The 22583-nt window shown below is 30.0% G+C and overlaps 1 protein-coding gene across 4 annotated transcripts in view; it reads right to left on the bottom strand.

The window, feature by feature from the left end:
- LOC143068773 (uncharacterized) overlaps positions 1-22583 on the bottom strand; it is an 86111-nt gene that overhangs the window by 24857 nt on the left and 38671 nt on the right. For all 4 annotated transcript variants that reach the window (XM_076243072.1, XM_076243070.1, XM_076243071.1 and 1 more), the window contains exon 6: positions 3928-4134. In XM_076243072.1, coding sequence (XP_076099187.1) covers positions 3928-4134 — 207 coding nt within the window. The remainder of the gene's footprint in view (positions 1-3927; positions 4135-22583) is intronic.

Raw genomic sequence — 22583 nt, 5'->3', positions numbered from 1 at the left:
GAACAAGAAATCAGAGTGCAAACTACTCAATCAATTACCATAAAGTCATCTTGAACTTTTTGACTTAAATTTCAAAAAAAAAATGTAAGGAACTTACACATCTGAATTACAATCCTAAAACTTTAAACAAGATATCCAAAACTATCTGCTCCTTTCAGTTTTAGGTGATAAATGTTAAACTTAGTCTCCATTAATTCACAAGAAATTGATAAAATCCTATCGTGCTTCATACCTGGATATCACCGAGAGAATACAAAGAGATCACCTGAAAGTCAATTTACCTGGACTTCTGCAGATTGTGCATTAATTCATTGATTAAACAGAACATTACGTAAAATGCACTTTTTTCTTGCATCCATCATTGATTAAGCCGAGAGGGGACATAATTTCTCTATTTGCAAAGTAATATGGGACTACCTGCATACGTGGTACCGGCCACGAGCTTATAACATAGAAATCACTTCAACAGCTTGGGGTTTCAATTCTTACCTGCAAGATTGATCAATTTATCCTTTTATCCAATTTATAATATCTTTTTTTAGTTGACTAATGTAATCGATATTCGATGTAAACCTTATTTGCTAGAGTACTTTATAGAACTTTTCCATAATCCAAAGTTTTTATGTATTAGATATACCTTGAGAGCGTTAGCCGAAGCGGTTCTATCTAATTTATGCCAAAATTTTATTTTCAATGCAATAATTTGCTTAAAAAAAATTCTGTCAGCAATTGGATCCAATGTTTTTAAAAAGCTTGATGAATGCAGGGTATCCATAAAAAAAATATTTTTATAACTAATTTTTTAACACATGAAAAAAGATTATTTTTCAGATCATTTTTTAATCTCCAAGTAACAATTTCATTCATAAAAAAGAAAGCTTGCAACAACGAAAAATACATTCTAAACAGATACCCTTTGACCCCATTTTGTGATATTGTAAATACTAGTTTGACCCAGTTTTTTTATTTTTTCCTAAATAAAAATTGATATATCCCTGAGGAAATAACACAACAAATGATTGTAATCATTGATTTCTGGTCACTAAAGTAAATACTATCTTGTCTTCTTATTTCACAATATTTCTTCATTTATCATTTAATTCTTATTAACTTTCCTCCTTTCCATTTATTTCTTTGTCAATACCTTACGTAGCAAAGAATCTGATTATGTGAAAATTAACATTTTCTGGAAACCAATTCCAAATTTGAAAATACTAGCAAAGGCATTCAAATTTTCAAAGTTTATATCTTCTTTATTATGATTCAGATGTAAAGGTTAGATAAAATGATTCATAGCTCTTTTTTTTTTTTTTTTTTTAAATATATTAAAAATGTGAGTTAATGTGAGTAAAATATAAAATGCATTATACTAATTTGAGTCAAATTTGACTGATGGAGAGGAGAATAGAAGTAAATTATCATTAATAATGTTTTGTTGACCTTAAATTCACTTAAAAGAAAATGCAGGAATCATTTACTTTAAAACTACCGGTACTTGGTATCTGTTATGTTATGTGTTTGAATTTCCCTTTGGTATCTTTCGTCTCTCTTTTAGGTAACTTAAATTGGATGGTATTTCTTTTATTATTTATGTAGTATTTTTATTACAATGAATTATTTGCAAATCATTGTGGTATTTCAAATTCAATGTAATAATTGTAATCAATGTGTTATTTCTATTACAATGTCTTGTCTACCTAATTCAGTCATAATTTAAAAGAATGTAGTATTTTTATTACAATGTAATACTTGCAATCATTGTGGTATTTCAAATTCAATGTAATAATTGTAATCAATGTGTTATTTCTATTACAATGTCTTGTCTACCTAATTCAGTCATAATTTAAAAGAATGTAGTAATTTTATTACAATGTAATACTTGCAATCATTGTGGTATTTCAAATTCAATGTAATAATTGTAATCAATGTGTTATTTCTATTACAATGTCTTGGTTATATAATTCAGTCATAATTGACATGAATGTAGTAATTTTATTACAATGTAATACTTGGAATCATTGTGGTATTTCAATTCAATGAAAAATTTGTAACCAATGTGGTATTTCTGTAATAACATTGTGTTTATTTAAATCAAAGTACATGTAATACTTGAAATAAATGTTGTGTTTTTATTACCATGTATAAATGTCTAGCTTAAAAACAAATATGTGATATTTTTATTTAAATGTCAAAGAGGAAACAAAGATGATATCAGTTGTTTTACATATTTTACTCATATAGAACATTTAATGCATTTTAAATTAAACTCACTCAAAAAAATATAAATCAATTCATTTATCTATTCTTTAGTACTTTTCAAGTTAACATTTTATTTCCTCATTTTTCAAATTTCAATAAAAATCAAAGAATCAAATTTCAGTTATGCCTTGAACAGTTTAAATGGCTTCAATAGAATAATAATCATTTGGCTGTGTCATAACAACTTAATTTGCACCATAAACATCTCATTTGAGATTCAAATTTTATTTAAATAAACCGAGGTGTCAATCTTCTTCACCTATCATCAACCCACCATTATATTAGATAAGTTGACTTAACTTTTATTGATTTTGCCCTGAGACAATCTATGTGCTTTATTTACTAAGTTTGTATCATTTATTTATTACTGCTAAGAACTAGACCTCTTCAATTAATTATAGCTCAATTCCTTTGAACTCTAGATATAGTTAAATAATAGCGTTACACAACTCAGAACGAGACAGCTTCATACTATCAAGATCATCAACGATATTAAAAAGTCTCGCTCAGGTAATCAAAGTTACAAGCGACATCCTGATGCGAGCTATATCTTGGTCGTTTTATCCCAACATGAAGTGAACCTTTGTTGTTTTGTAGCGACTTTGATATATATATAATTTTTCTTCAATAAACTACAAAGGGAATAATTGATTCGTCGGTTAAAATTTCTTTATAATGACATATTGCCATGTATGATTATGTTTCATCATGAGCAAATAGCATCGCATAATGTGTGATACAAGTTATGTCAATTTTCCCTAACTGAGTTAATCAGAAATATAAACATTGTTGCTAGTGCTAGCGACAAAACGAAATTCTGTTAATTGTATTTATCGATACAAAAAACTTTAACATGGAAAAGCAAATTAATGATAGCTAATGGTAGTAAATCTAGAAAAAATATCACTTTGGCTTCAGTCCAAAGTCTGCTGCTATCTCTGTTTTTGGTGGTGTCAAGCTATGACTTGGACTATTTTAAAGATAACCATACAGACTAAAAATAAACACACCATTTAAACAATCATCAATTCTATACTATGCTTTTAACCTTTTTTTCAACTTTGTCAAGTATTTGATAAGCTTGTATAAAGATAATCACAAATTTGCGTGAAAACATATCTGAACGCATGCTAAAATTTCTTGACAACCAAGGTTCACCAAATTTAGAATCCCAAAGCTATTTATATTTAGTCTTTTGGTAATAGGTCCATTTTATATGCTTTTTTGTAAAAAATTTACCTCTAAAGGAGAGCTGTGTTAAAATCAATTTCCTTTTAAGATTTCTTTATATTCTGTTTGTTAAAAATTTGTCATGAAAATTTAATCACTATTCATGGTTCTCTGGAGGTTGAACTAATTGTTTATAACTATCCCATTTTTCAAACTATCAATTTCTTCAAAATGTTATTTTCACTTTTTTGTTATTTTCAAAGCATTGTCAGATGTTCTTTATACAATTCTTCAAGTATTACATATGCTTTTACACTTTTTCAGTACAAGGAGCCATGTATCAGGTTTAAGCAGTTGTTTGTGCTCTCTAAATAATTTTCTGAAGTGAAGTGTGAGCTTTCGAAATATTTTTCATATTAAGCATTAGCATTTTTCAAGACATCTTTTTTACAATAAACAGAAAAAATTTCAACATTCCCCTTCTTGAGTCAAGACTACCTTTTTAGCTTTCAAGGCATTTTCCAGTCTACATTGTGATTCTAATGACTGGAGCCAGACTCCATGCCATCGTCGCTGTATCTGTTGGGCAGCTTGTGCGTGTTGAAGCAAAGAAAAATCTTCTTCAAGTTCATCTTGTAATCTGTCACTAAGTTTTAGTACTGCATTGATATTCCTGGACCTGGATTCTATGTCTTTCTGGAGCACCTGTAATTAGAAATAGAGATTTTTTAAAATAATTTCATATCAGGTAACATTTTGTAATTTCTAATTTAGAATCTGAAGGACAATACAAGATGGTGTAGATTTGGGGTTTACAGGAGAGAGAAAATGGGCAAAAAATATGAAGAATAGAGAAAAATAGAAAAAAAACATTTTTTTTTAAATAGAGAATAACAAAATACAAAATAATCAGCAAAAAGTATACAGATTAAAGAAAAATTGCAAAAAAAAATAAAGAATACAGAAATTCTTTTTTTCTGTATAAATGACCATAAATGAAAATAATGCCACACGGTTGGTTAAATTTCCTTTACTTTCAAGTCTTAAGATTCTAAGAAGGGGAATTCCTATTTGATTGTTTAATAGCTTAATAAGTGACTGGTGTAAATTGATAGCGTTTTAATCCGATGATATGATTGGGTGATTTTTACAATCTCTTCAACTCAATCAGAAAGTTAAAAAATATAATTGTTAATATTTTTTGCCTTTCAGAGTCTAATGGACAAAAAGAAACAAATTTAATGCAAATAAATCTGTAAAATTAACTTTATAATAAAGAATGTTTACTATTAATATTTTGAATAGCAATATTTATAAACCTAGTCCTTTCTAATCAACAATGTCCTCAACATCAACATTATAGAAAAATAAAGATAGGTACAAACAGTTTGCTCTTGTATTCCGCTTGCTTTTGAGATACAATTCAATAGCTCAATTTTTTACAAGATTTTTCTTAAAAACACTTTTAGATCTCTGAATTATATACATTCAACAGAACGCAAACAGAAGTAGATATACTTTAGTCCAGATAATGTATTTCTCTTGTGATTCCATAGACTACTGTGGATTCATTATTATTCGTTGGATACCAATTTTCGTGGGTTTCGTGGGTACAGGTGAACCACGAATTCAAATGTTCAAAGAAACACAATATTTTCAATAGGCTTTGTATACAGAGATTGGCAAAACCACGAAATCAAATATCCACGAATATGCAAGTTTTCAGCCATCCACGAAAATTGATACCCACGAAAATAAATGAATCCACAGTATAATATTACCTACTAGGCTTTACTTTCAATCAATGATTATATAAAGAATTAATCTAAAATAAAATTGTCTTTGCTTACAATTCTGTCTTTGAAATGCAAATATAAGATTATTTCAAGTCATTTTAACTAATTTTAATTTCTATTGTAATATGATGCAAAATAGAAAGATCACAGTCCCTTCTTTGTTTTATTGTATTTCAAAACAGAAAGTCATGAAAAGCTTTTTATTCAAAATCACAGCCTGCTATTCTTACTTTGTTTATAAGTAAATCATATATAAGAAAAATTAATGAAGATCCCACTGATTCCCAACAAATATTGTAATGATTTCCGAAGCATTTCCCGTCATATAATGAAGTTCCAAAGAAAATGACATAGGTTAAAAAGTACAACTAATTCATCAACAATAATATAATCAATAAAACAATTGCCAGGACATGTTGGATTAAGAGATGAATCTATTTTGGATTCCAAATTATGTATAGACAAAAATGTGTGTCAATAACTTTGGCAGAGGTCAACATGAAGGTTACTGATAAAAAACAGCATTTTTCATCACTGAAACTGGATCCCTAATCCAACTGCTAAATGTTTCATTTTGGAAAAATGATCAAGCTCAAACTGATAAGGACCATAGGACACAATACCTACTCAAGTTTTCAAATTTTCATGATTAATGAACCATGAAATCTGACTCAAAACAACTACTTTGGTATAAGTTTTTTTTTTAAAGATCCATAAAATGTTTGTTAGTTTCAAGTTGTTGTGACCACAACTTTATGGAATAAATCCAAAACCAAAACTTCATCCTGATTTATGATGTCCCATCAGGCAGGAAAATACAATGTTCCCTTCTATTGTTGTTTATAACAAAAATCAAAATTCAAAACTAGAATACCCAAATTCTGTGCAAAAAAGCATAAAATATTGAGCTATACCAAGTACTCATTCATAATCTAAAAAGATAGCAAAATCTGCTGAATGATGTCGATACATTTTTATAAGTGAACTTTTTTCTTATATGTCCATACATATATCCACATTTTTCTTGTGGGAAAAAGAAGGATCATCAATCAGAATCTTGCATAATATATTAGGTGAAATATTTCAAAGGTCACCATGATGGATAATCTCTTGCTTGGTGGTAACAGATATATACTTTTTAACTGGACAATCTTACATGTATAAGATATTATAATTTTTGTACTTAAATTAGTTGCAGTTCTAAAATCACATTTTGATAATAGTCAACAAATCAAAAACATGCAACTGATAGAAAAAAAATGTATTTAAAATAGCAAAAAAAATCGTACAAATTTATTGACTAACATTGATTAATGGCAGTTTAATGCCACGTCAGCACACATGGACCTTGTCACAACAAGAACAAATTTTCCAAAATAACATATAAAGTATAGAAGACTAATGTAATTTAGTTGTCTATATTTTCCCAATTGATTTAAGATGGATATAGTTTATCCTATAGTATAAATCAGTAATTCCCTGCGCTGGTCTTTTTACAAGACTTAATGGTATGCGCTATTTTTAGGTAACTATATTCCTGTCAAATTAACCAAATTTAGAACAGCTTGAAGCAAATAACAGATCGATAAGCTAACCACTCTAAAATAATGTTGATAGCATTTGGAAGGATCATTTTAGTTTATTTCTGGAAATAAAAACATTGTTTGGTCGATTATAAGATTTTCCATGCCTCAATTTTCAGAGTTGATATCAAACACAATACAAACAACAAGCAATGAACGCTTTCTTTATGGACGAAATGTAGACTTCCTGAATAGCATTTCTACACACACAAAGAATAAGAAAATTTCATTTCCTGTCTACAACAACCGGCCATTTCCTTTGTTTCCTTCCATGCTGAAAGGACTGATATAATTTGTCTATCTGGAATTATTTGTCAATGACAATTTCCATCAGATAAATTGACTTTACATGATGGAAAAATTCACTTGTTCAATTATTTATATGGTTGTGGATATTAACAAAATTTGGTTATCTACAATAAATAGATGTTATCCCTTTTGTAAATTCAGTGATCTCCACTAAAATTTATCAATGACAGATATTTCTAAAACAAATCCACTTTTTTCTTGTGGGAGGTTTTTTTTCTTGTGGGAAAAAAGAACTAATCCATTAGAAACTTGCAATACTTCATGTGCACTCTGTAATTTCTTATGGGAAAACAAACACTTTTTCCTAGGAAACATAAAATCACATATTTGTAATCCATGTCCGTCCATAAATTTTTTGTAAAAGATAAGTCATGATAAATTTATCTTTTTGATTTGACTTGATTTGTCATAAATAGATAACACTAGTTTACCATAAAATTATAACACATGCTTACTTTTTTTAACTTCAGTTAAGCAATGATCTAAATATGAAAGAAATTATAAAAAGTTATAATATCAATCTCTGATCTTATGTTCAAATAGTAATAATAATTAAGATATACTTTTTTAAGAATATTTCATGAAAGTTTTAAATTCTAAATAAATTTGCAAAATAAAAGAAAATCTATATGCATTGTCATATATCTTCTAAATTAAAAAAAAAATGGTGTAAAAATATTTCGGTAACTAAGGTTACAGTGCAACAAACGCAAATAAATGCAGATAAGAATCCTAATCTTACCTTTTATATCTCTAAATCCAAAACAGGATCTGATCTAAATCACGTTTTGTTTAAATCCTTTTTCAAATAAATATTCTTGTTTATATTTTTTTATTTTATTAATAGCACTATATCCCAAAACAAATGGAATATTAAACTAAAGAGATACACTGAATAAACTGTGGTGTATCTATTTGCAAGAAAAAGTTTAGTCAGATGATTACACCTGAAGCATACCTGGACAGGTGACTGTAATATTATTGATCTAACAGCAAACATGACGATTGGTTCCCTCAGGTTGTTATAAAAACTTGTTATTAATTTACTATCAAATAGGTCCTGAGTAAACTAATATAGTACTATGGTGTAATAAAATATAGGAATAAAAGGGATCAAATCAGAGCACTATGGACTAAGTTACCTAATATAGCGTATATATGATACATTGAAAAGAATAGTGTTGTGAAAGTCAATAACCTGCAGGGAAAATCAGAATCTAGGACTAATTTATATAAACTGTAATATTGCAATGTCATGTAAGATCAGCTGCATAAGAACATTGCTGATAGTCATTTTTTATAAAGTTCATACAAGTCAGGAGCCTCTGGCCTTTGTTAGTCTTGTATTATTTTAATTTTGGTTTCTTGTGTACAATTTGGAAATTAGTATGGCGTTCATTATCACTGGACTAGTATATATTTGTTTAGGGGCCAGCTGAAGGACGCCTCCGGGTGCGCGAATTTCTCGCTACATTGAAGACCCGTTGGTGACCCTCTGCTGTTGTTTTTTATTTGGTCGGGTTTTTGTCTCTTTGACACATTCCCCATTTCCATTCTCAATTTTATTTTGTTTTTTTTACAATACATTTTAAAGAACATGAGATTGTGTGATATTATTTATGAGTACAATGAACAAATTCAATGTATTTGCTGTAAAAAAAAAAACAACATTCAAGTGACAAAACAATGAGAAGAAGTATGGAAACAAAGTTGTTCCAATCTGAGACTACTACAAAATAATCTTAGTTCTAATAAACAAAAACAAAATTTTATGGTACTTTGAAATTTGAATGACTCCATAAAGTTTTCTATTTGTATCAACCAATTGTTTAAAATGTTTCCTGACATATACTGCATTTTTAAATATGATTAAATGGACAAAATGTAGGCTAATATCATACAACTAGGTCCTTATTTAATGGATGTACACCTTATGATAAATATTTTGACATTTTTCATAACTGAATATGAATGTTCAAGGACAATAATGACTAGCTACTTAAACTACTTCATTTTGTAGATGACTTCAAAATTCAAATTTAATTACTTTTCATTTTTTCTGAATTTATTAAGAGAAACCAATAAGGTGAAAATGACATTCCAACACATAGTGACAAGATAACTATTCTCTTTATAACATATTTTGATAGCCCATTTGTCACCTAACTTACAAAATTTATGTATATAATAAATACTTGTACCTATAAATATAGGTTATTGACAATAGCTAAATCAATGACAGTCATATACAGAGTGGACACACACAGATAAGTATTACAATACCCTGGGTGATAAAGATCAAGCCAATTAAACACAGACATGACCACAATCAAGACATGACATCATGTGACATACCTTATTATTACTGAATGATTTACATGATCTTATTAGCAACAGCATATATCACAATAAATCGATACCAAACATGGCAAAGATCTTTAGACTACATTATTTCAAAGCAATTTAGACAAAATTTATCTCTTATGGATAATAAATAAAGCATAATATTCCTTTTACTACATAATTCCATAATCTATTTATGAAATGTTTGAATACAGAACTGGCCTTTTACTATATCTACGAGTTAAATTTCAAGAAAAAGAACAGAACTTTGCTTGACAAAAGTAATACCACCAAGAACACGTCCGTCACATTCACTTAGGTTAATGGAATAATAACTGTAACAAGTCATTTTGCAAACATTTCACAGAAAGCATAGGCGGATCCAGGGGGGGCCCTGGGGGGCCCGGGTCCCCCCTTTCGTGGGAAAAATTTGGTTGATTATATAGGGAATCATTGAAGCATGACTGGAGCGGGCCCCCCCTTAGGAAATGTTCTGGATCTGCCACTGGAAAGCTATTAGACAAATCTATGAGACAATATAGGACATGTGGGACCTCCTCAACATTTCTAATATAGACCTTGTCCACAATGGTAAAGAGAGAGATATGGAAAGCAAACCTTGAAAATTAAATTTGTATAGTACAAAGAAAATGCCATATGGACTAATATTTTAGACCTAGAAAGTCCCAACACCATGCTATTGTAATGATCTTTCTGCTACACTTGACATTGGTATTTTACATAATCAAAACATAGACCATAAAATAGGATTAGTATAAGTAGTGTAAACTAAGAAGATTATATGGTCTAAAAATTAACAATGTGTGAATATGACAGAGGTCTGGAGGTCAAAAGGCCATTTTATCTAGAAAATCGCCAGAAATATCATATAATTTCATGGTAGGCTGAATAGGATTTTCAGTATGAAATGAATTATAATAAATATGCAGTCCATTTCGACAGGCTGGTCAATGAAATCTATCAAGATGTTTAAAGGATCGTGAAATAGCTGTAGCAAGGTTTCAATAGAGCATTTAATCCTAATCTGATAAAGGATAAGTATACAGAGTAAGTGATTAACAATTGTATAGCTATATTTAGGTGTTGGAGAATATAAATATGCTTCCAGCAAGATATATAACCTACTCTTATGAGCAAAGCAGTGATCACTGTGACCCAATTATTTAAATGGGAGACAACTGAAACATTTTAACACTCAACAGTCAACTTTCATCATTTTTGGAAACAAATGTAAGCAACAAAGAACCAGTTGTGAAAAAAGGCCTAAATCAAAGAACGACAGACAGCCCTTGTCCAAAATTAAAAAAGATTAACCTATTAAAACAGTCCACAAAACACTATACACATGCAGTTAACAAAAGATTGAGTAAAATCAATGTGCATGCAATTACTAATAGTAAAAGTTCAGATGACAGGAAATATGGTATAAGTTTATTTCAAAATAACTATGAATTAAGCTTCCATAAGCAAACATTTTATCCTGAATCAGCTATTGTGTGGCGTATTTATTGTCAAAGCCATTAAATTTCATGAATTGATCCAGAGCACCAACATAAAATTTAGTGAACTGATCCAGAGCACATAACATTTACTTCAAATAACATTTTAATTATTGACACTGATTTTATCCATATTTTACTACTTTAATCAGAACTTAATGTACAAAACATCTTACCAAATATGACCGGCTTTAGTCCTCCATGGATGAAGTATTTAGAGATATGATTTATTGACAAGAGGAGATAAAAAGGTGTCTTCAGGGTTAGGAGGGTCAGAGACAATACAAATATGATAAAACTGACAAGTTTGTAAAACCTTGGGCACTTGATAACACTTTAATAATATTGGTCTGTGTATTCTTCAGACTACAATCAAGACTTTCTTAAAACTATTTTTATCAATGTTCATCATTCCAGAGTTATTTGAAAGATAATAACAACCTGCTCATACATGTATTCATAACATTAAGATTTTCGCTCTCTCTAACTAGTTTTGAATCGATGAATATTATAAGTCATAGTAGAAATATAAACCATAAATTTGTGTTTTAATCTGCTACAACCAATCAACTTAATAAAACAACAAAACATCAAAACCACAAACAGAAATAGGATTCACACCTCACAAGAAGTTACAACAGCAACTAAGGGAGAAGACACATTTAGGGGCTAATGTGGCCCTTCATAATCACTCATTTCAAACATTTGTATGAATACAATTTTTACACCAATTTGATCCTAAATAAAATATTCTAACCATAATTTCAAGATCCTTTGTTGAAATCTAAAGTTCAAAAGAATTCTAGGGCTGACATACTTGTACAGTTGTTAAGGAAAAAGTCAACAACCCTCAAAAATGAAACATTAGAAAATCTGAAAAACAATCAGCCCATCTAATGTAACAAAATCTTTCTCTTATTCATTTACACAATGGAGTACACTTCAAGAAACTGAAATGTTCATTTAAAACAGAAACAGTTTGCTTCGAACCAACAATCTACCATTTGTTCTCGATATAAAAGTTCAATGCAGATTAAAATCAAGATGGGGTTAAAGTATGGGTCAACATATGTAAATGTTTCTCATTTTAACCAAAGAAATACAAAATTGTGAAATTGTTTGCTTAGGAGTCAAAATGATATGATTACAAATATAGGGGGAAATCTCATATATTTCAAAATTTTTGAGGATCGTAGAAAGCTCAGTACTATGAAAGTTTTGTTTTATGTTTTGAAGGCAAAGATTTGACTTAATTAGATATTTGCAAAAATTACTATTCACATATAATATAAAAAAGAAGATGTGGTATGATTGCCAATGAGACAAGTCCAAATTTGAAGTGCATAGTAAAAGGTCTAAAACAACATTTTTAAAATTGAAGTCATGTTTTGATACTTTACCTAAATAGATATAACAATATTTATCTGTACAATCACATAACAATCGTAGGTGTGGTTTTTTAACAAAGTCAATTTCAAAAGACTAACAAGGCAATAAAAATTTGTCACTGTTTAAATAATTTGTCCTTTTAAATTAAGTCTTTAAATGTTATAAATGTTTTAATGTTTAAAATAAAGTCGGTCATAAATCATAACTAAAAAAATACAATGTCACAACCAAGAATGTTACATAGATGACATATTATTGTACCTATATGTACTTTATAATGCACAAAAAAGGATAACAGAAATAAAAAAATATTGGACAAAACAAAATACTAGACTACCGCCAGTATCTTACTCTTTAGTAAAAACAGATATACAAACAAAGACAAGGAAAACAAATTACAGTTCCACAGAGCCTGTGCCTTGACATTGTAACTACCAGTTAACTGTGAGGTATTGCTTAGTTATGAAACCAGGCTTTAGGAAAAAATAGATCATGGTATAGCATGCTCAAATGAAGCTTTATATAAATTTTAGAAATCTTTGATTTGCAGTTTCTGAGTAAACAAGGACACCAATTTATGCATGACCATTATGGGTGAGAATATATAAGTATTTGGTAAACAGATATTTGATGAGCAATGATGTGAAAATGCAATTTGAAGAATGATACAAGATGTCATAGAAGCTCTGTTTTGTGGTTTCTGAGAAGAGTGAGACCCAAAAATTTAGGTGATGGATTGAAGGACGGAAACATGGATAGATGTAGACCAGTATAACCTCCTTTGAATTGGTGTTATAAATGAAGCTTTGGTGGCCTTCGGCTGTTGTTTGCTCTATGGTCGGGTTGTTGTCTTTTTGACACATTCCCCATTTCCATTTTCAATGTGGCTTGATACCAAATTTCGAAAATCTCTTATTTGAAGCTCCTGAGAAAAGTGATATTCATCTCCTTTATAGCCAGGGTTAAAAGACTTCCTTTCTAACCATTTTTATATATGTATATACTTATCATCTCACAAAACGGTTCAAAGTAGTTTTCCAATGGCCAAAAAATTGTTTCAAGTTTAAAACAAAGCCTTCTCAAAAGTTAAATAATTGTACAATAGAGACTAGACAATTTATAACATGACAGTTTAAATTTATATTATTAAATATCAAGCACCAATTAAACAGATAAACTAGATACTTAAAGGTTAAAACAAACATAAACCATATACAAGTCAATCTATATGTTGTCCAATAACTCCATTCATGTATCTATAACTGTCATCATACTGTGACAAGTGAACCAAGACACAAACACCATATGCATACAAAACATTTCCACGTTTCTTTAATGATTATTTCTCAATTATATAAAAATAACTATAAGACAATTATTAAATGAATTTTATAATTGACAGGAAATGAAATGAACATCATACCTTTTAAATATGAGAGCAATCGTAACACGTCCCTTGTAGATCATATCCTTAAGTAACAGAATAGGTATAAAAATGTAAAATGATAATCGCTATACTCAAAAGAAAAGTCACTGGAGCATGAAAAAGATTTAACTTCCAACCTGTGACTACAAATAAAACATAACAAGCATGAATAAGTATGTAGACTTGAGTAGGATGCGGAAAAAATGAGAATGTTACGTGTAGTTCTCGATCGATCAACTGTCAACAGATCTATTTCATACCAAAGTTAGATATTTGTAAAGAGTTATAATGATCTTGTACTCTTGATCTGTCTGGGTCTTTAATCATTATTTCTTTTAAAAGAAAACCTTGACTTATAAAACAAAAGGTCCTAAAAAAGAATTGACACTAGCATAAAGTTTCAAGTTATAACATACAATTACCTTTCTAGTATGCGAAAAAGCAAACTAAAACATATGTGAAAGGTCAAGATTAAACCAAATTTACATGACCTTGAAAAATTCAGCACCAAAAATTTGTTTGCCTTGAAATCCAAAATATTTTGCTCAAAATTTTCAAATACATATACAATCCATTTATGAACATATTACGGTAATACTATTTAAATGTATCACCCGTTATTGATGGAAAGTTTGTTGGAATGACTTGAGGAGTAGCTTCTTTTAGATATAAAGCTTGATGGTTCAATTAATTTTCCATAAATTGAGAAAATCTATTATTTGAAGGATGGTGGGTTTAAATCTATGCATAGTTAAACAAAAACTTGGAAAACACACTTTAGGAGTAACACTAATTTTGATCATACTTGTTTCCTTAGGATAAATCACTTTCTGTGTCAAGTAACTTAGAAGAATCTGATATTCACCATTAATGAAATATTCCCAAATATATATAAGAAGATGTGGTATGAGTGCCAATGAGACAACTCTTCATCCTAGTCACAATTTGTAAAAGTAAACCATTATAGGTCAAAGTACGGTCTTCAACATGGAGCCTTGGCTCACACCAAACAGCAAGCTATAAAGGGCCCCAAAAGTGTTGCAATCCAAAGGTGATATCTTATTACTGTAATAGTGTAAGCTTTCACCACCATTCTGATTTCACAATATTAAATAAACATATAATCTTTTTTAGAAAAAATTCAAATTTAACCTTTTTAGAAAAATTTCAACCCTTTTTCATCCACATCAGGTATTTTCCCCTGTAGTTAAAATGTTTGCCCTTTTCACGTAGGCATAATAAGCCAGAATAAGTGACTATATATAGATCGGACAAGATACAAATTAGGCTTACCGTTATCAGATAGAAAATCCCATATGAATAAACCAGAGTAATCACAATTGGAAAACGATTGCACTGTGTTCTTTATGGCATACAAATATCTTTTCAAAATATAATTTAAATTAAAAAGTCTCCCTGAGTAAAATTCAGTTGATAGTAGTTTTTGTGATAACCTTTAGAAAGTTTGATTGGTTAATTCATTTATTTAGTATTGTGTATTGATTTTATCAACAGTAAGTTAGCAGCAGGCTGGAAACAGCTTGTATCGACTCTCTCTAAGGAGACGCTATATAATCCTTCAAGCTTAACATCTAATTCTTCTTTACTTACATTGAAAAAAACATATATATCCCTGGCATTTAAGAGATATTGATTTAGAAAAGAGTCATTTACAAAATTAGTTTTAAAGCAATAAAATGTAAAAAAAAAATTAATCCATTCAGAAAAGTTAAAAGATTCTATCCAATCACTTAAAGAGAAGGATATTAACTTTCCGAGAAGAACAAGGAACCGTGTTCGCTATGTCTTACATTGATATATAGTCTGCTTTGACATAATTCTAACCCCTAAATAGATATTTACATGTAAATACATATCATTATATAACATGAAAAAAATCAAGTAAAATGTCCTCTAGGCAAGCCCTGACATCTTGATTATAACTAGTTACAAACTGGTATATATACATGAACTCAGTTATATACAAAGGAGCTACTAGTTATAAAATTTTCCAACAAAAGAATCTAAAAATCTGTACTTATTTCAAGTTAAACATGAATATAGGTACATGTGGTAAATTTCATTAGAGTTATGGTGAACTGTATTTTTTGTTTTTTTGAGGATTGAGGAGGAAAAAGTATTTTTTAAGGATATTTAAATTCATGGTTTTGCCAAAGTCTGTATGCAAGCATATGAAAAATTGGTTAAACACTTATATTTAATTTAATGCTTTACCCATTCCTACTAAATTCAAGCAAATGGATATTCCACAAATAATAATGAATGCACAGTATAAGATTTATGTCAGACACAGAAACTTTTTTCTCTTAACAAATTGAATTTAAAAATATATGTATGACTTTTTCAATAAAGTTAACATGATTAAATCTACATATTTTTTCTTGCTCTGTTATATCAAAAAGTGTGTTGTCTTTACATCTATAACAGCATCAATATATCGTTAGTTCAAGCTTGAGTCCTTCTGTTTACTTCCTATTCAATGATGTCACTTTTGTCATATCAAACAGGTCCATCATGTGACGTACTTATGGACATTAATCCTTATATAAATCATAAAGTGCAGCCTTATAAACTATAAATAATGTAAATTACTATACTATACTGAACAAATTGGTCAGTATATGTCCTTTATTACTGGTCAGTTTACTGTTTTTACAGGTGTCAACATGAATGAACATCTAAAATTACCATAACAATATTTATGATTGCTATGTGACAAAAAGTAAGTATAAAGTTCACGAGAACACTAAAGACATTCAAAGGAAAATAAAATACAGCTTATAAAATTTTGAAGGGAAATGAGACAACAATCCGACCAAAGAGCTGTAAACAGTCAGGCCACCAATGGGTATTCAGCACAACGTGAAAATTCAGCACATGGAGGCGGGCTTCAGCTTGTTATAGAAAACAAAATATATATTCAAATGATTACTGTAAATAAATTCAGAAATTATTGCATGCATTAATTACTGCGAAAACTGTAAACTTAGAAATTATTGCATGCATTAATTACTGCGAAAACTGTAAACTTAGAAATTATTGCATGCATTAATTACTGCGAAAACTGTAAACTTAGAAATTATTGCATGCATTAATTACTGCGAAAACTGTAAACTCAGAAATTATTGCATGCATTAATTTCTGCGAAAACTGTAAATTCAGAAATTATTGCATGCATTAATTACTGCGAAAACTGTAAATTCAGAAATTATTGCATGCATTAATTATTGCGATTTTTGAGGAATTAACAAAAATGCAAGATTAACTGTTGTGATTTCAGGAAAAGCTGCAAACAGATAAATGTAACAGATATCAGAATGCAAGTTCTTATTTCTGCAATACTCAACCAGTCGCATCATTTGTATCAATAAAACTATTGTAATAATTTCTGACATTGCAATATTTTACAATGTTAATCAACCCAAAACAACATTAAAACAAGTGAAACTGCGAGCTACTGCTCACTGATGATACCCCCGCCGCAAGTGGATAATATTAATAGTGTAAAAATATGCAAGTGTTCGGTAAAAAGGAAGTTGTCGAGTGATGAATCTGAAAACGCATCACACGGTATAGCTGACTTATAAAAATCCTGAAACCAAATTTCAGAAATCCTTGTATTGTAGTTCCTGTGAAAAATGTGACGAAAATTTTTAACTTGGTTATCATGTGTAAAATCATACAAGTGTTCGGTAAACAGGAAGTAGTGGAGTGATGAATCTGAAAACGCATCACACGGTATAGTTGACTTATATAAATCCTGAAACCAAATTTCAGAAATCCTTGTATTGTAGTTCCTGAGAAAAATGTGACGAAAATTTTCAACTTGGCTATCATGTGTAAAATCATACAAGTGTTCGGTAAACAGGAAGTTGTCAAGTGATGAATCTGAAAACGCATCACACGGTATAGCTGACTTATATAAATCCTGAAACCAAATTTCAGAAATCCTTGTATTGTAGTTCCTGAGAAAAATGTGACGAAAATTTTCAACTTGGCTATCATGTGTAAAATCATACAAGTGTTCGGTAAACAGGAAGTTGTCGAGTGATGAATCTGAAAACGCATCACACGGTATAGCTGACTTATATAAATCCTGAAACCAAATTTCAGAAATCCTTGTATTGTAGTTCCTGAGAAAAATGTGACGAAAATTTTCAACTTGGCTATCATGTGTAAAATCAGACAAGTGTTCGGTAAACAGGAAGTTGTCAAGTGATGAATCTGAAAACGCATCACACGGTATGGCTGACATATATAAATGTTGATACCAAATTACAGAAAAGGTGGATGTGTATTTCCTGAGAAAAATGTGACAAAAGTTTCATGGGACGGACTGACTGACGGACGGACGGACGGACGGACTGATGGACGGACTGACGGACTGACAGACAGAGGTAAAACAGTATACCCCCCCTTTTTTAAAGCGGGGGTATAACAAGACATTGCAAATCAAAAGCATTCAACTATCTCTATCCAGAAATCTAGTGAAAAATAGCACTTCCTTTTTTACAAATATTCTGACATAAAATTTACGATAAAAATAGAAAAAAAAGATACCTGATGATGAATTCCCACTTTTCTCTTCAACAGTTCACTAGTACAGAATGAAAAGTGGAAGGATTTAGTAGTAATTATATGTTACCATCTGTTCCGACAAAGAAGCTTAAACCTAATCTCTCGTTAACTAAATATATCCATTTAACACTTATTAATTATATAACATGGATCAGTCAAATAATATTTACATTTACAAAAAGCCACCATTTTGTTTTGTATTCAGCAGAAGTCTTTGAAGACCACTTTTGTCAAAATCTGCTCGAATGATTTTCGCAAAACTATAACTTCATTAAAATAACTTAAGTGTTTTTCAAGTATAATAAGAACATCTCTAAACAAAGACTGGCATTGAAAATTTAATAAAGTAACAAAGCTTCTTAAATTGGTAGAATTTTGTATGGCACTTATGTCTGTTGCCATGGAATCAATGAAAGGTAACATTTATTGCACAGTGCGCTTTCAAAAACCTTTCTAGAATTAGAAAGACTATTCATGTTCAATTTATGGAAAATTTGACCCAAAACACATTAAAGCCTATACATCTCAATTAACCGTGTTTGAATTCTCTGCAGTATTTGAATGAAAGATTTAACGGAATCTTGACGGATTTCTTAGAACTACTGTGGCTGATATCTTCCTCCTGAAGCAAACTGATTGTTGCTTTACATTTAGATTAGTGATCAATATTTCAATGAAAAGACAGGATTTCCTGCTCTTTTCAAAGAAAAAAATACTTTTATTACAGAAACTTGCTACAGACTTATACAAATCACTGCCTATTTTTACTTCATATGGAGTAAAAAAAGCACAAACTTCTTTCAATAAGACATCTTTCATGCAAAATTTACCATGAATAGCACTTTATTTCATAAGACCTTTTTATTAAATATTTAATAGAAAATGGCAGCAGGAATAATCATTTGCAAATAAAATAACTAAACAGATATTACAGTTGTAAAAATGTAAACAAGACAAATGGTAATAAATTTATATTTTCACTGCTAATTTTTGTTAAAAATGTAATTTACAAAATTGATAATGTAACAATTATCATTGAAATATTTGATAAAGTATCGTTGCATTATATTCTCTAGAGGGATAAACTGCACCGATAAAATTCTCAATTGTGTCATTTCAACTGAAAGCAAGTTATTTCTGATGCAGTTCTGCATGCATTTGAAAGTCAGATACAATCAATTATTATCAAAATTGTAAAGAATCTAATTTCAATCATGTAGTATTATATAACATCAGAGACGACATTAATAAACAGGTTCAGATGACAAAGAAAACTTGAATTACTAACCGTGCACAAAAAGAACAAACAACATGTGATCAAATGCTGGAAGGAGCCAACTGAGACATATTTGTATTATATCAACAGTGCAAGCAACAGACTGCAGACATATGGAAAGTACTGTTGGAACACTAATGAAAAGACTTTCTCTAATTCACTGCCATTGTTGAATAATAACCTGCATTTTTAATTCAAATTATGCAACAAGAACGATAGCATGAGTAACCAGTACATGACTGGTTTCCCATGCTACTTCTGATGCATTTCTCTATAAACATGCATACATTGTAGTCACCAGCTGATTGTTGTAGACCATATGTTGACCTCTAAACATCATTTGATTTTCGTGTCTTTGGGTTGCTGGTTCATCTATATAAAGCCCACATCACTTCTTTTTCATACAATAAGACAATTGCTAAACCACAAAAGTAGATTTTCTGTCAGTGAACCAATTACATATGTCTTACCGTATTTGGCACCACTTTTTGGATTTTTGGATCCTCAATGCTCTTCAACTTTGTACTTGTTTGGCTTTATAAATATTTTGATATGAGCGTCACTGATGAGTCTTATGTAGATGAAACGCACGTCTGGCTTACTAAATTATAATCCTGGTACCTTTGATAACTATTTACTGACAGCAAGGTAATGATAGAGGTCAAGGTCTTTGCAGGTACATGTACATGTATAAATATGCTGAACAAAGAAAACACTAATTATTCTAAGCAGCTGTCATGACTAATGTGCTGAATAAGGAACATTGGGTTAATTAAATAAAGTAGTTCAAAGCATCAACATTCACTTGATTTTGGCTTTTTTCAATTGAGTATCAGACTCAGAATTCAGATTATGGCTATTTATACTGTCCATTATATCAAATTGTTCCAGGGAAAACAATTGTGAGATTTCAAATCAGCTATGTAGCTCTTGCAATACATATATTCTTTCAGCTAACACCAAATATTTCAAACAGAATATCATTGAAAGTTGCTTCTGATGCATATTATAAAACTAAAAAGATGTACGATAGTGTGGATTCCAATAAGACAACTCTCCAACCAAGACCAATTGATGCAGAAGTCTGTAACTTACCAGTAGGCTCTAGGCCTTTAGCCAGGAATTTCAAACGGGGTTCAATTCAAGGGAAAGGAGGGTGTTCTTATAAACCCCTCGACCCCCCATCCTCCTGGCTACGGGTGTGAGCCTACTTTTTTTATCAAATATTCAATGAGGAAAATAGCATACACAACATGCAAATGACTTGCACGTGTTATATGGAACAAACAAGATGGATTCCTGTCAAAAAACCAATCACATTTGTGTTAGCAACAGAATGACGGCAATGACCATCAAGGTGCTTACAGGTATGAACACCCTGAACAAAGGAAGTGACAGACCTGAAGGTTTCTCCATCAAGGCAGCTGTATTGGCTAATGAGCAGAACAAACAAAATTAGTTGGTAAAAGGAAATATTTCAAAGCAACACTTCTGTAATTTACCCCATTCTCTCATTTAGCTTATTGATAATATATTATGTATTGATTAAGAGCATCATTTCAGTAAGAATAATGTGAGATTCTAAATCAATTACATAGCTTTAAATTACATATGTTCATTTCTGCAAGGCAAAGCATATTGCATGTGTTGACTCACTTTGATCTAGAGAAACTGACCTTTCTGACAGCGTGTCTGCATGTAATCCAGAACTTTGATCAACGACATGAAAATCCAGAAGTTTGATCTAATGAATCCATTTCATAATCTGAATGTTAATTTTTATCGAATTACACTAACAAACATTATATGTCCTCCTACATTGACATCCTACTATATGTGTATTACGTGTATTTTGTATTTCCTACCAACATTAACGAGCATTTTACCTGTCACTGATCAATCATCATTAAAACAATTAATATATAACATCACAATTAAAACATTTGTCAAAGTGAAAAGGACAAGATTTTTAAATTAAAACTTCATTTTTTTTTTCAAAGCTTAAAATAAACATGTTTCGTAACATGTATTTTTTTTTACATGTACTTATATAGTTTTGATCATAAAATGTTCCTTAAAGCAAATACATGTAGTGTATCATTAAAATACTATAAATAATGTTACGTACATACATATTTTCATATGAATAAACGTTGTTCATGTTAAGCCTGAAATTAATTTTCCTTTAAACTTGTACCCTTTGGTTGAAAAAAAAATCGCTAATTTATTATTTAATTTTAATAAAAGTTCTTATGCATGTGAACCTTTCAGACAGATGCATGCTATTTTATTACGTACTTTAAAATTTGCATTAAGGTTAAAACTCATTTCCTAAATTGAAAATTTATTGCCATGCTCAACTCGGATTTTTTTTTGAAAAAGTAATTTAGATGGCACAGTTTAGTCAAAATGAATTTCAAATGCAAATTTAGCTTCAATGGAATCAGTATTGGAAAATCTATTGTACAAATATTATATAATGAAATAGGAAATTTTTGAACCTATTCACCTGGTGGGATATTGAATGCGCCTTAAGGTAAGAATGGGTGATGAAATACAGAATATCATATTTTCTCATCGTTAAATATGAAACTAGATCTTGTGCTTCTTTGAATACTAAACGGTGTCACTGTACAATTGTTAATACTGAATCTTTTTATATATGATGTCTAAGTTATTTCTGTCTTCTCCAGTCTAGAAATGTTCTACAGCCCACAAGCTATTCTTTTTAGTTTTTTCCACTGAATTTCCGGTAGAATGAAGTTAAGACACCGTCAAACAATAAATGTATCGTGTTTCAAGAAAATGGTACTTCTTTCAGGCATCTTTTTTCTGAATCCAAGTGAATTCAAGACTTGGTTTGTTAAGAAATGTTGTGGTTAACAAAATGGCATAAAGTCCTAAGAAAAAAAC

The sequence above is a fragment of the Mytilus galloprovincialis genome, chromosome 3, assembly GCF_965363235.1.
Source record: "Mytilus galloprovincialis chromosome 3, xbMytGall1.hap1.1, whole genome shotgun sequence".
In the NCBI taxonomy this organism is placed as follows: domain Eukaryota; kingdom Metazoa; phylum Mollusca; class Bivalvia; order Mytilida; family Mytilidae; genus Mytilus; species Mytilus galloprovincialis.
This window is presented reverse-complemented; position numbering and strand designations above follow the sequence as displayed.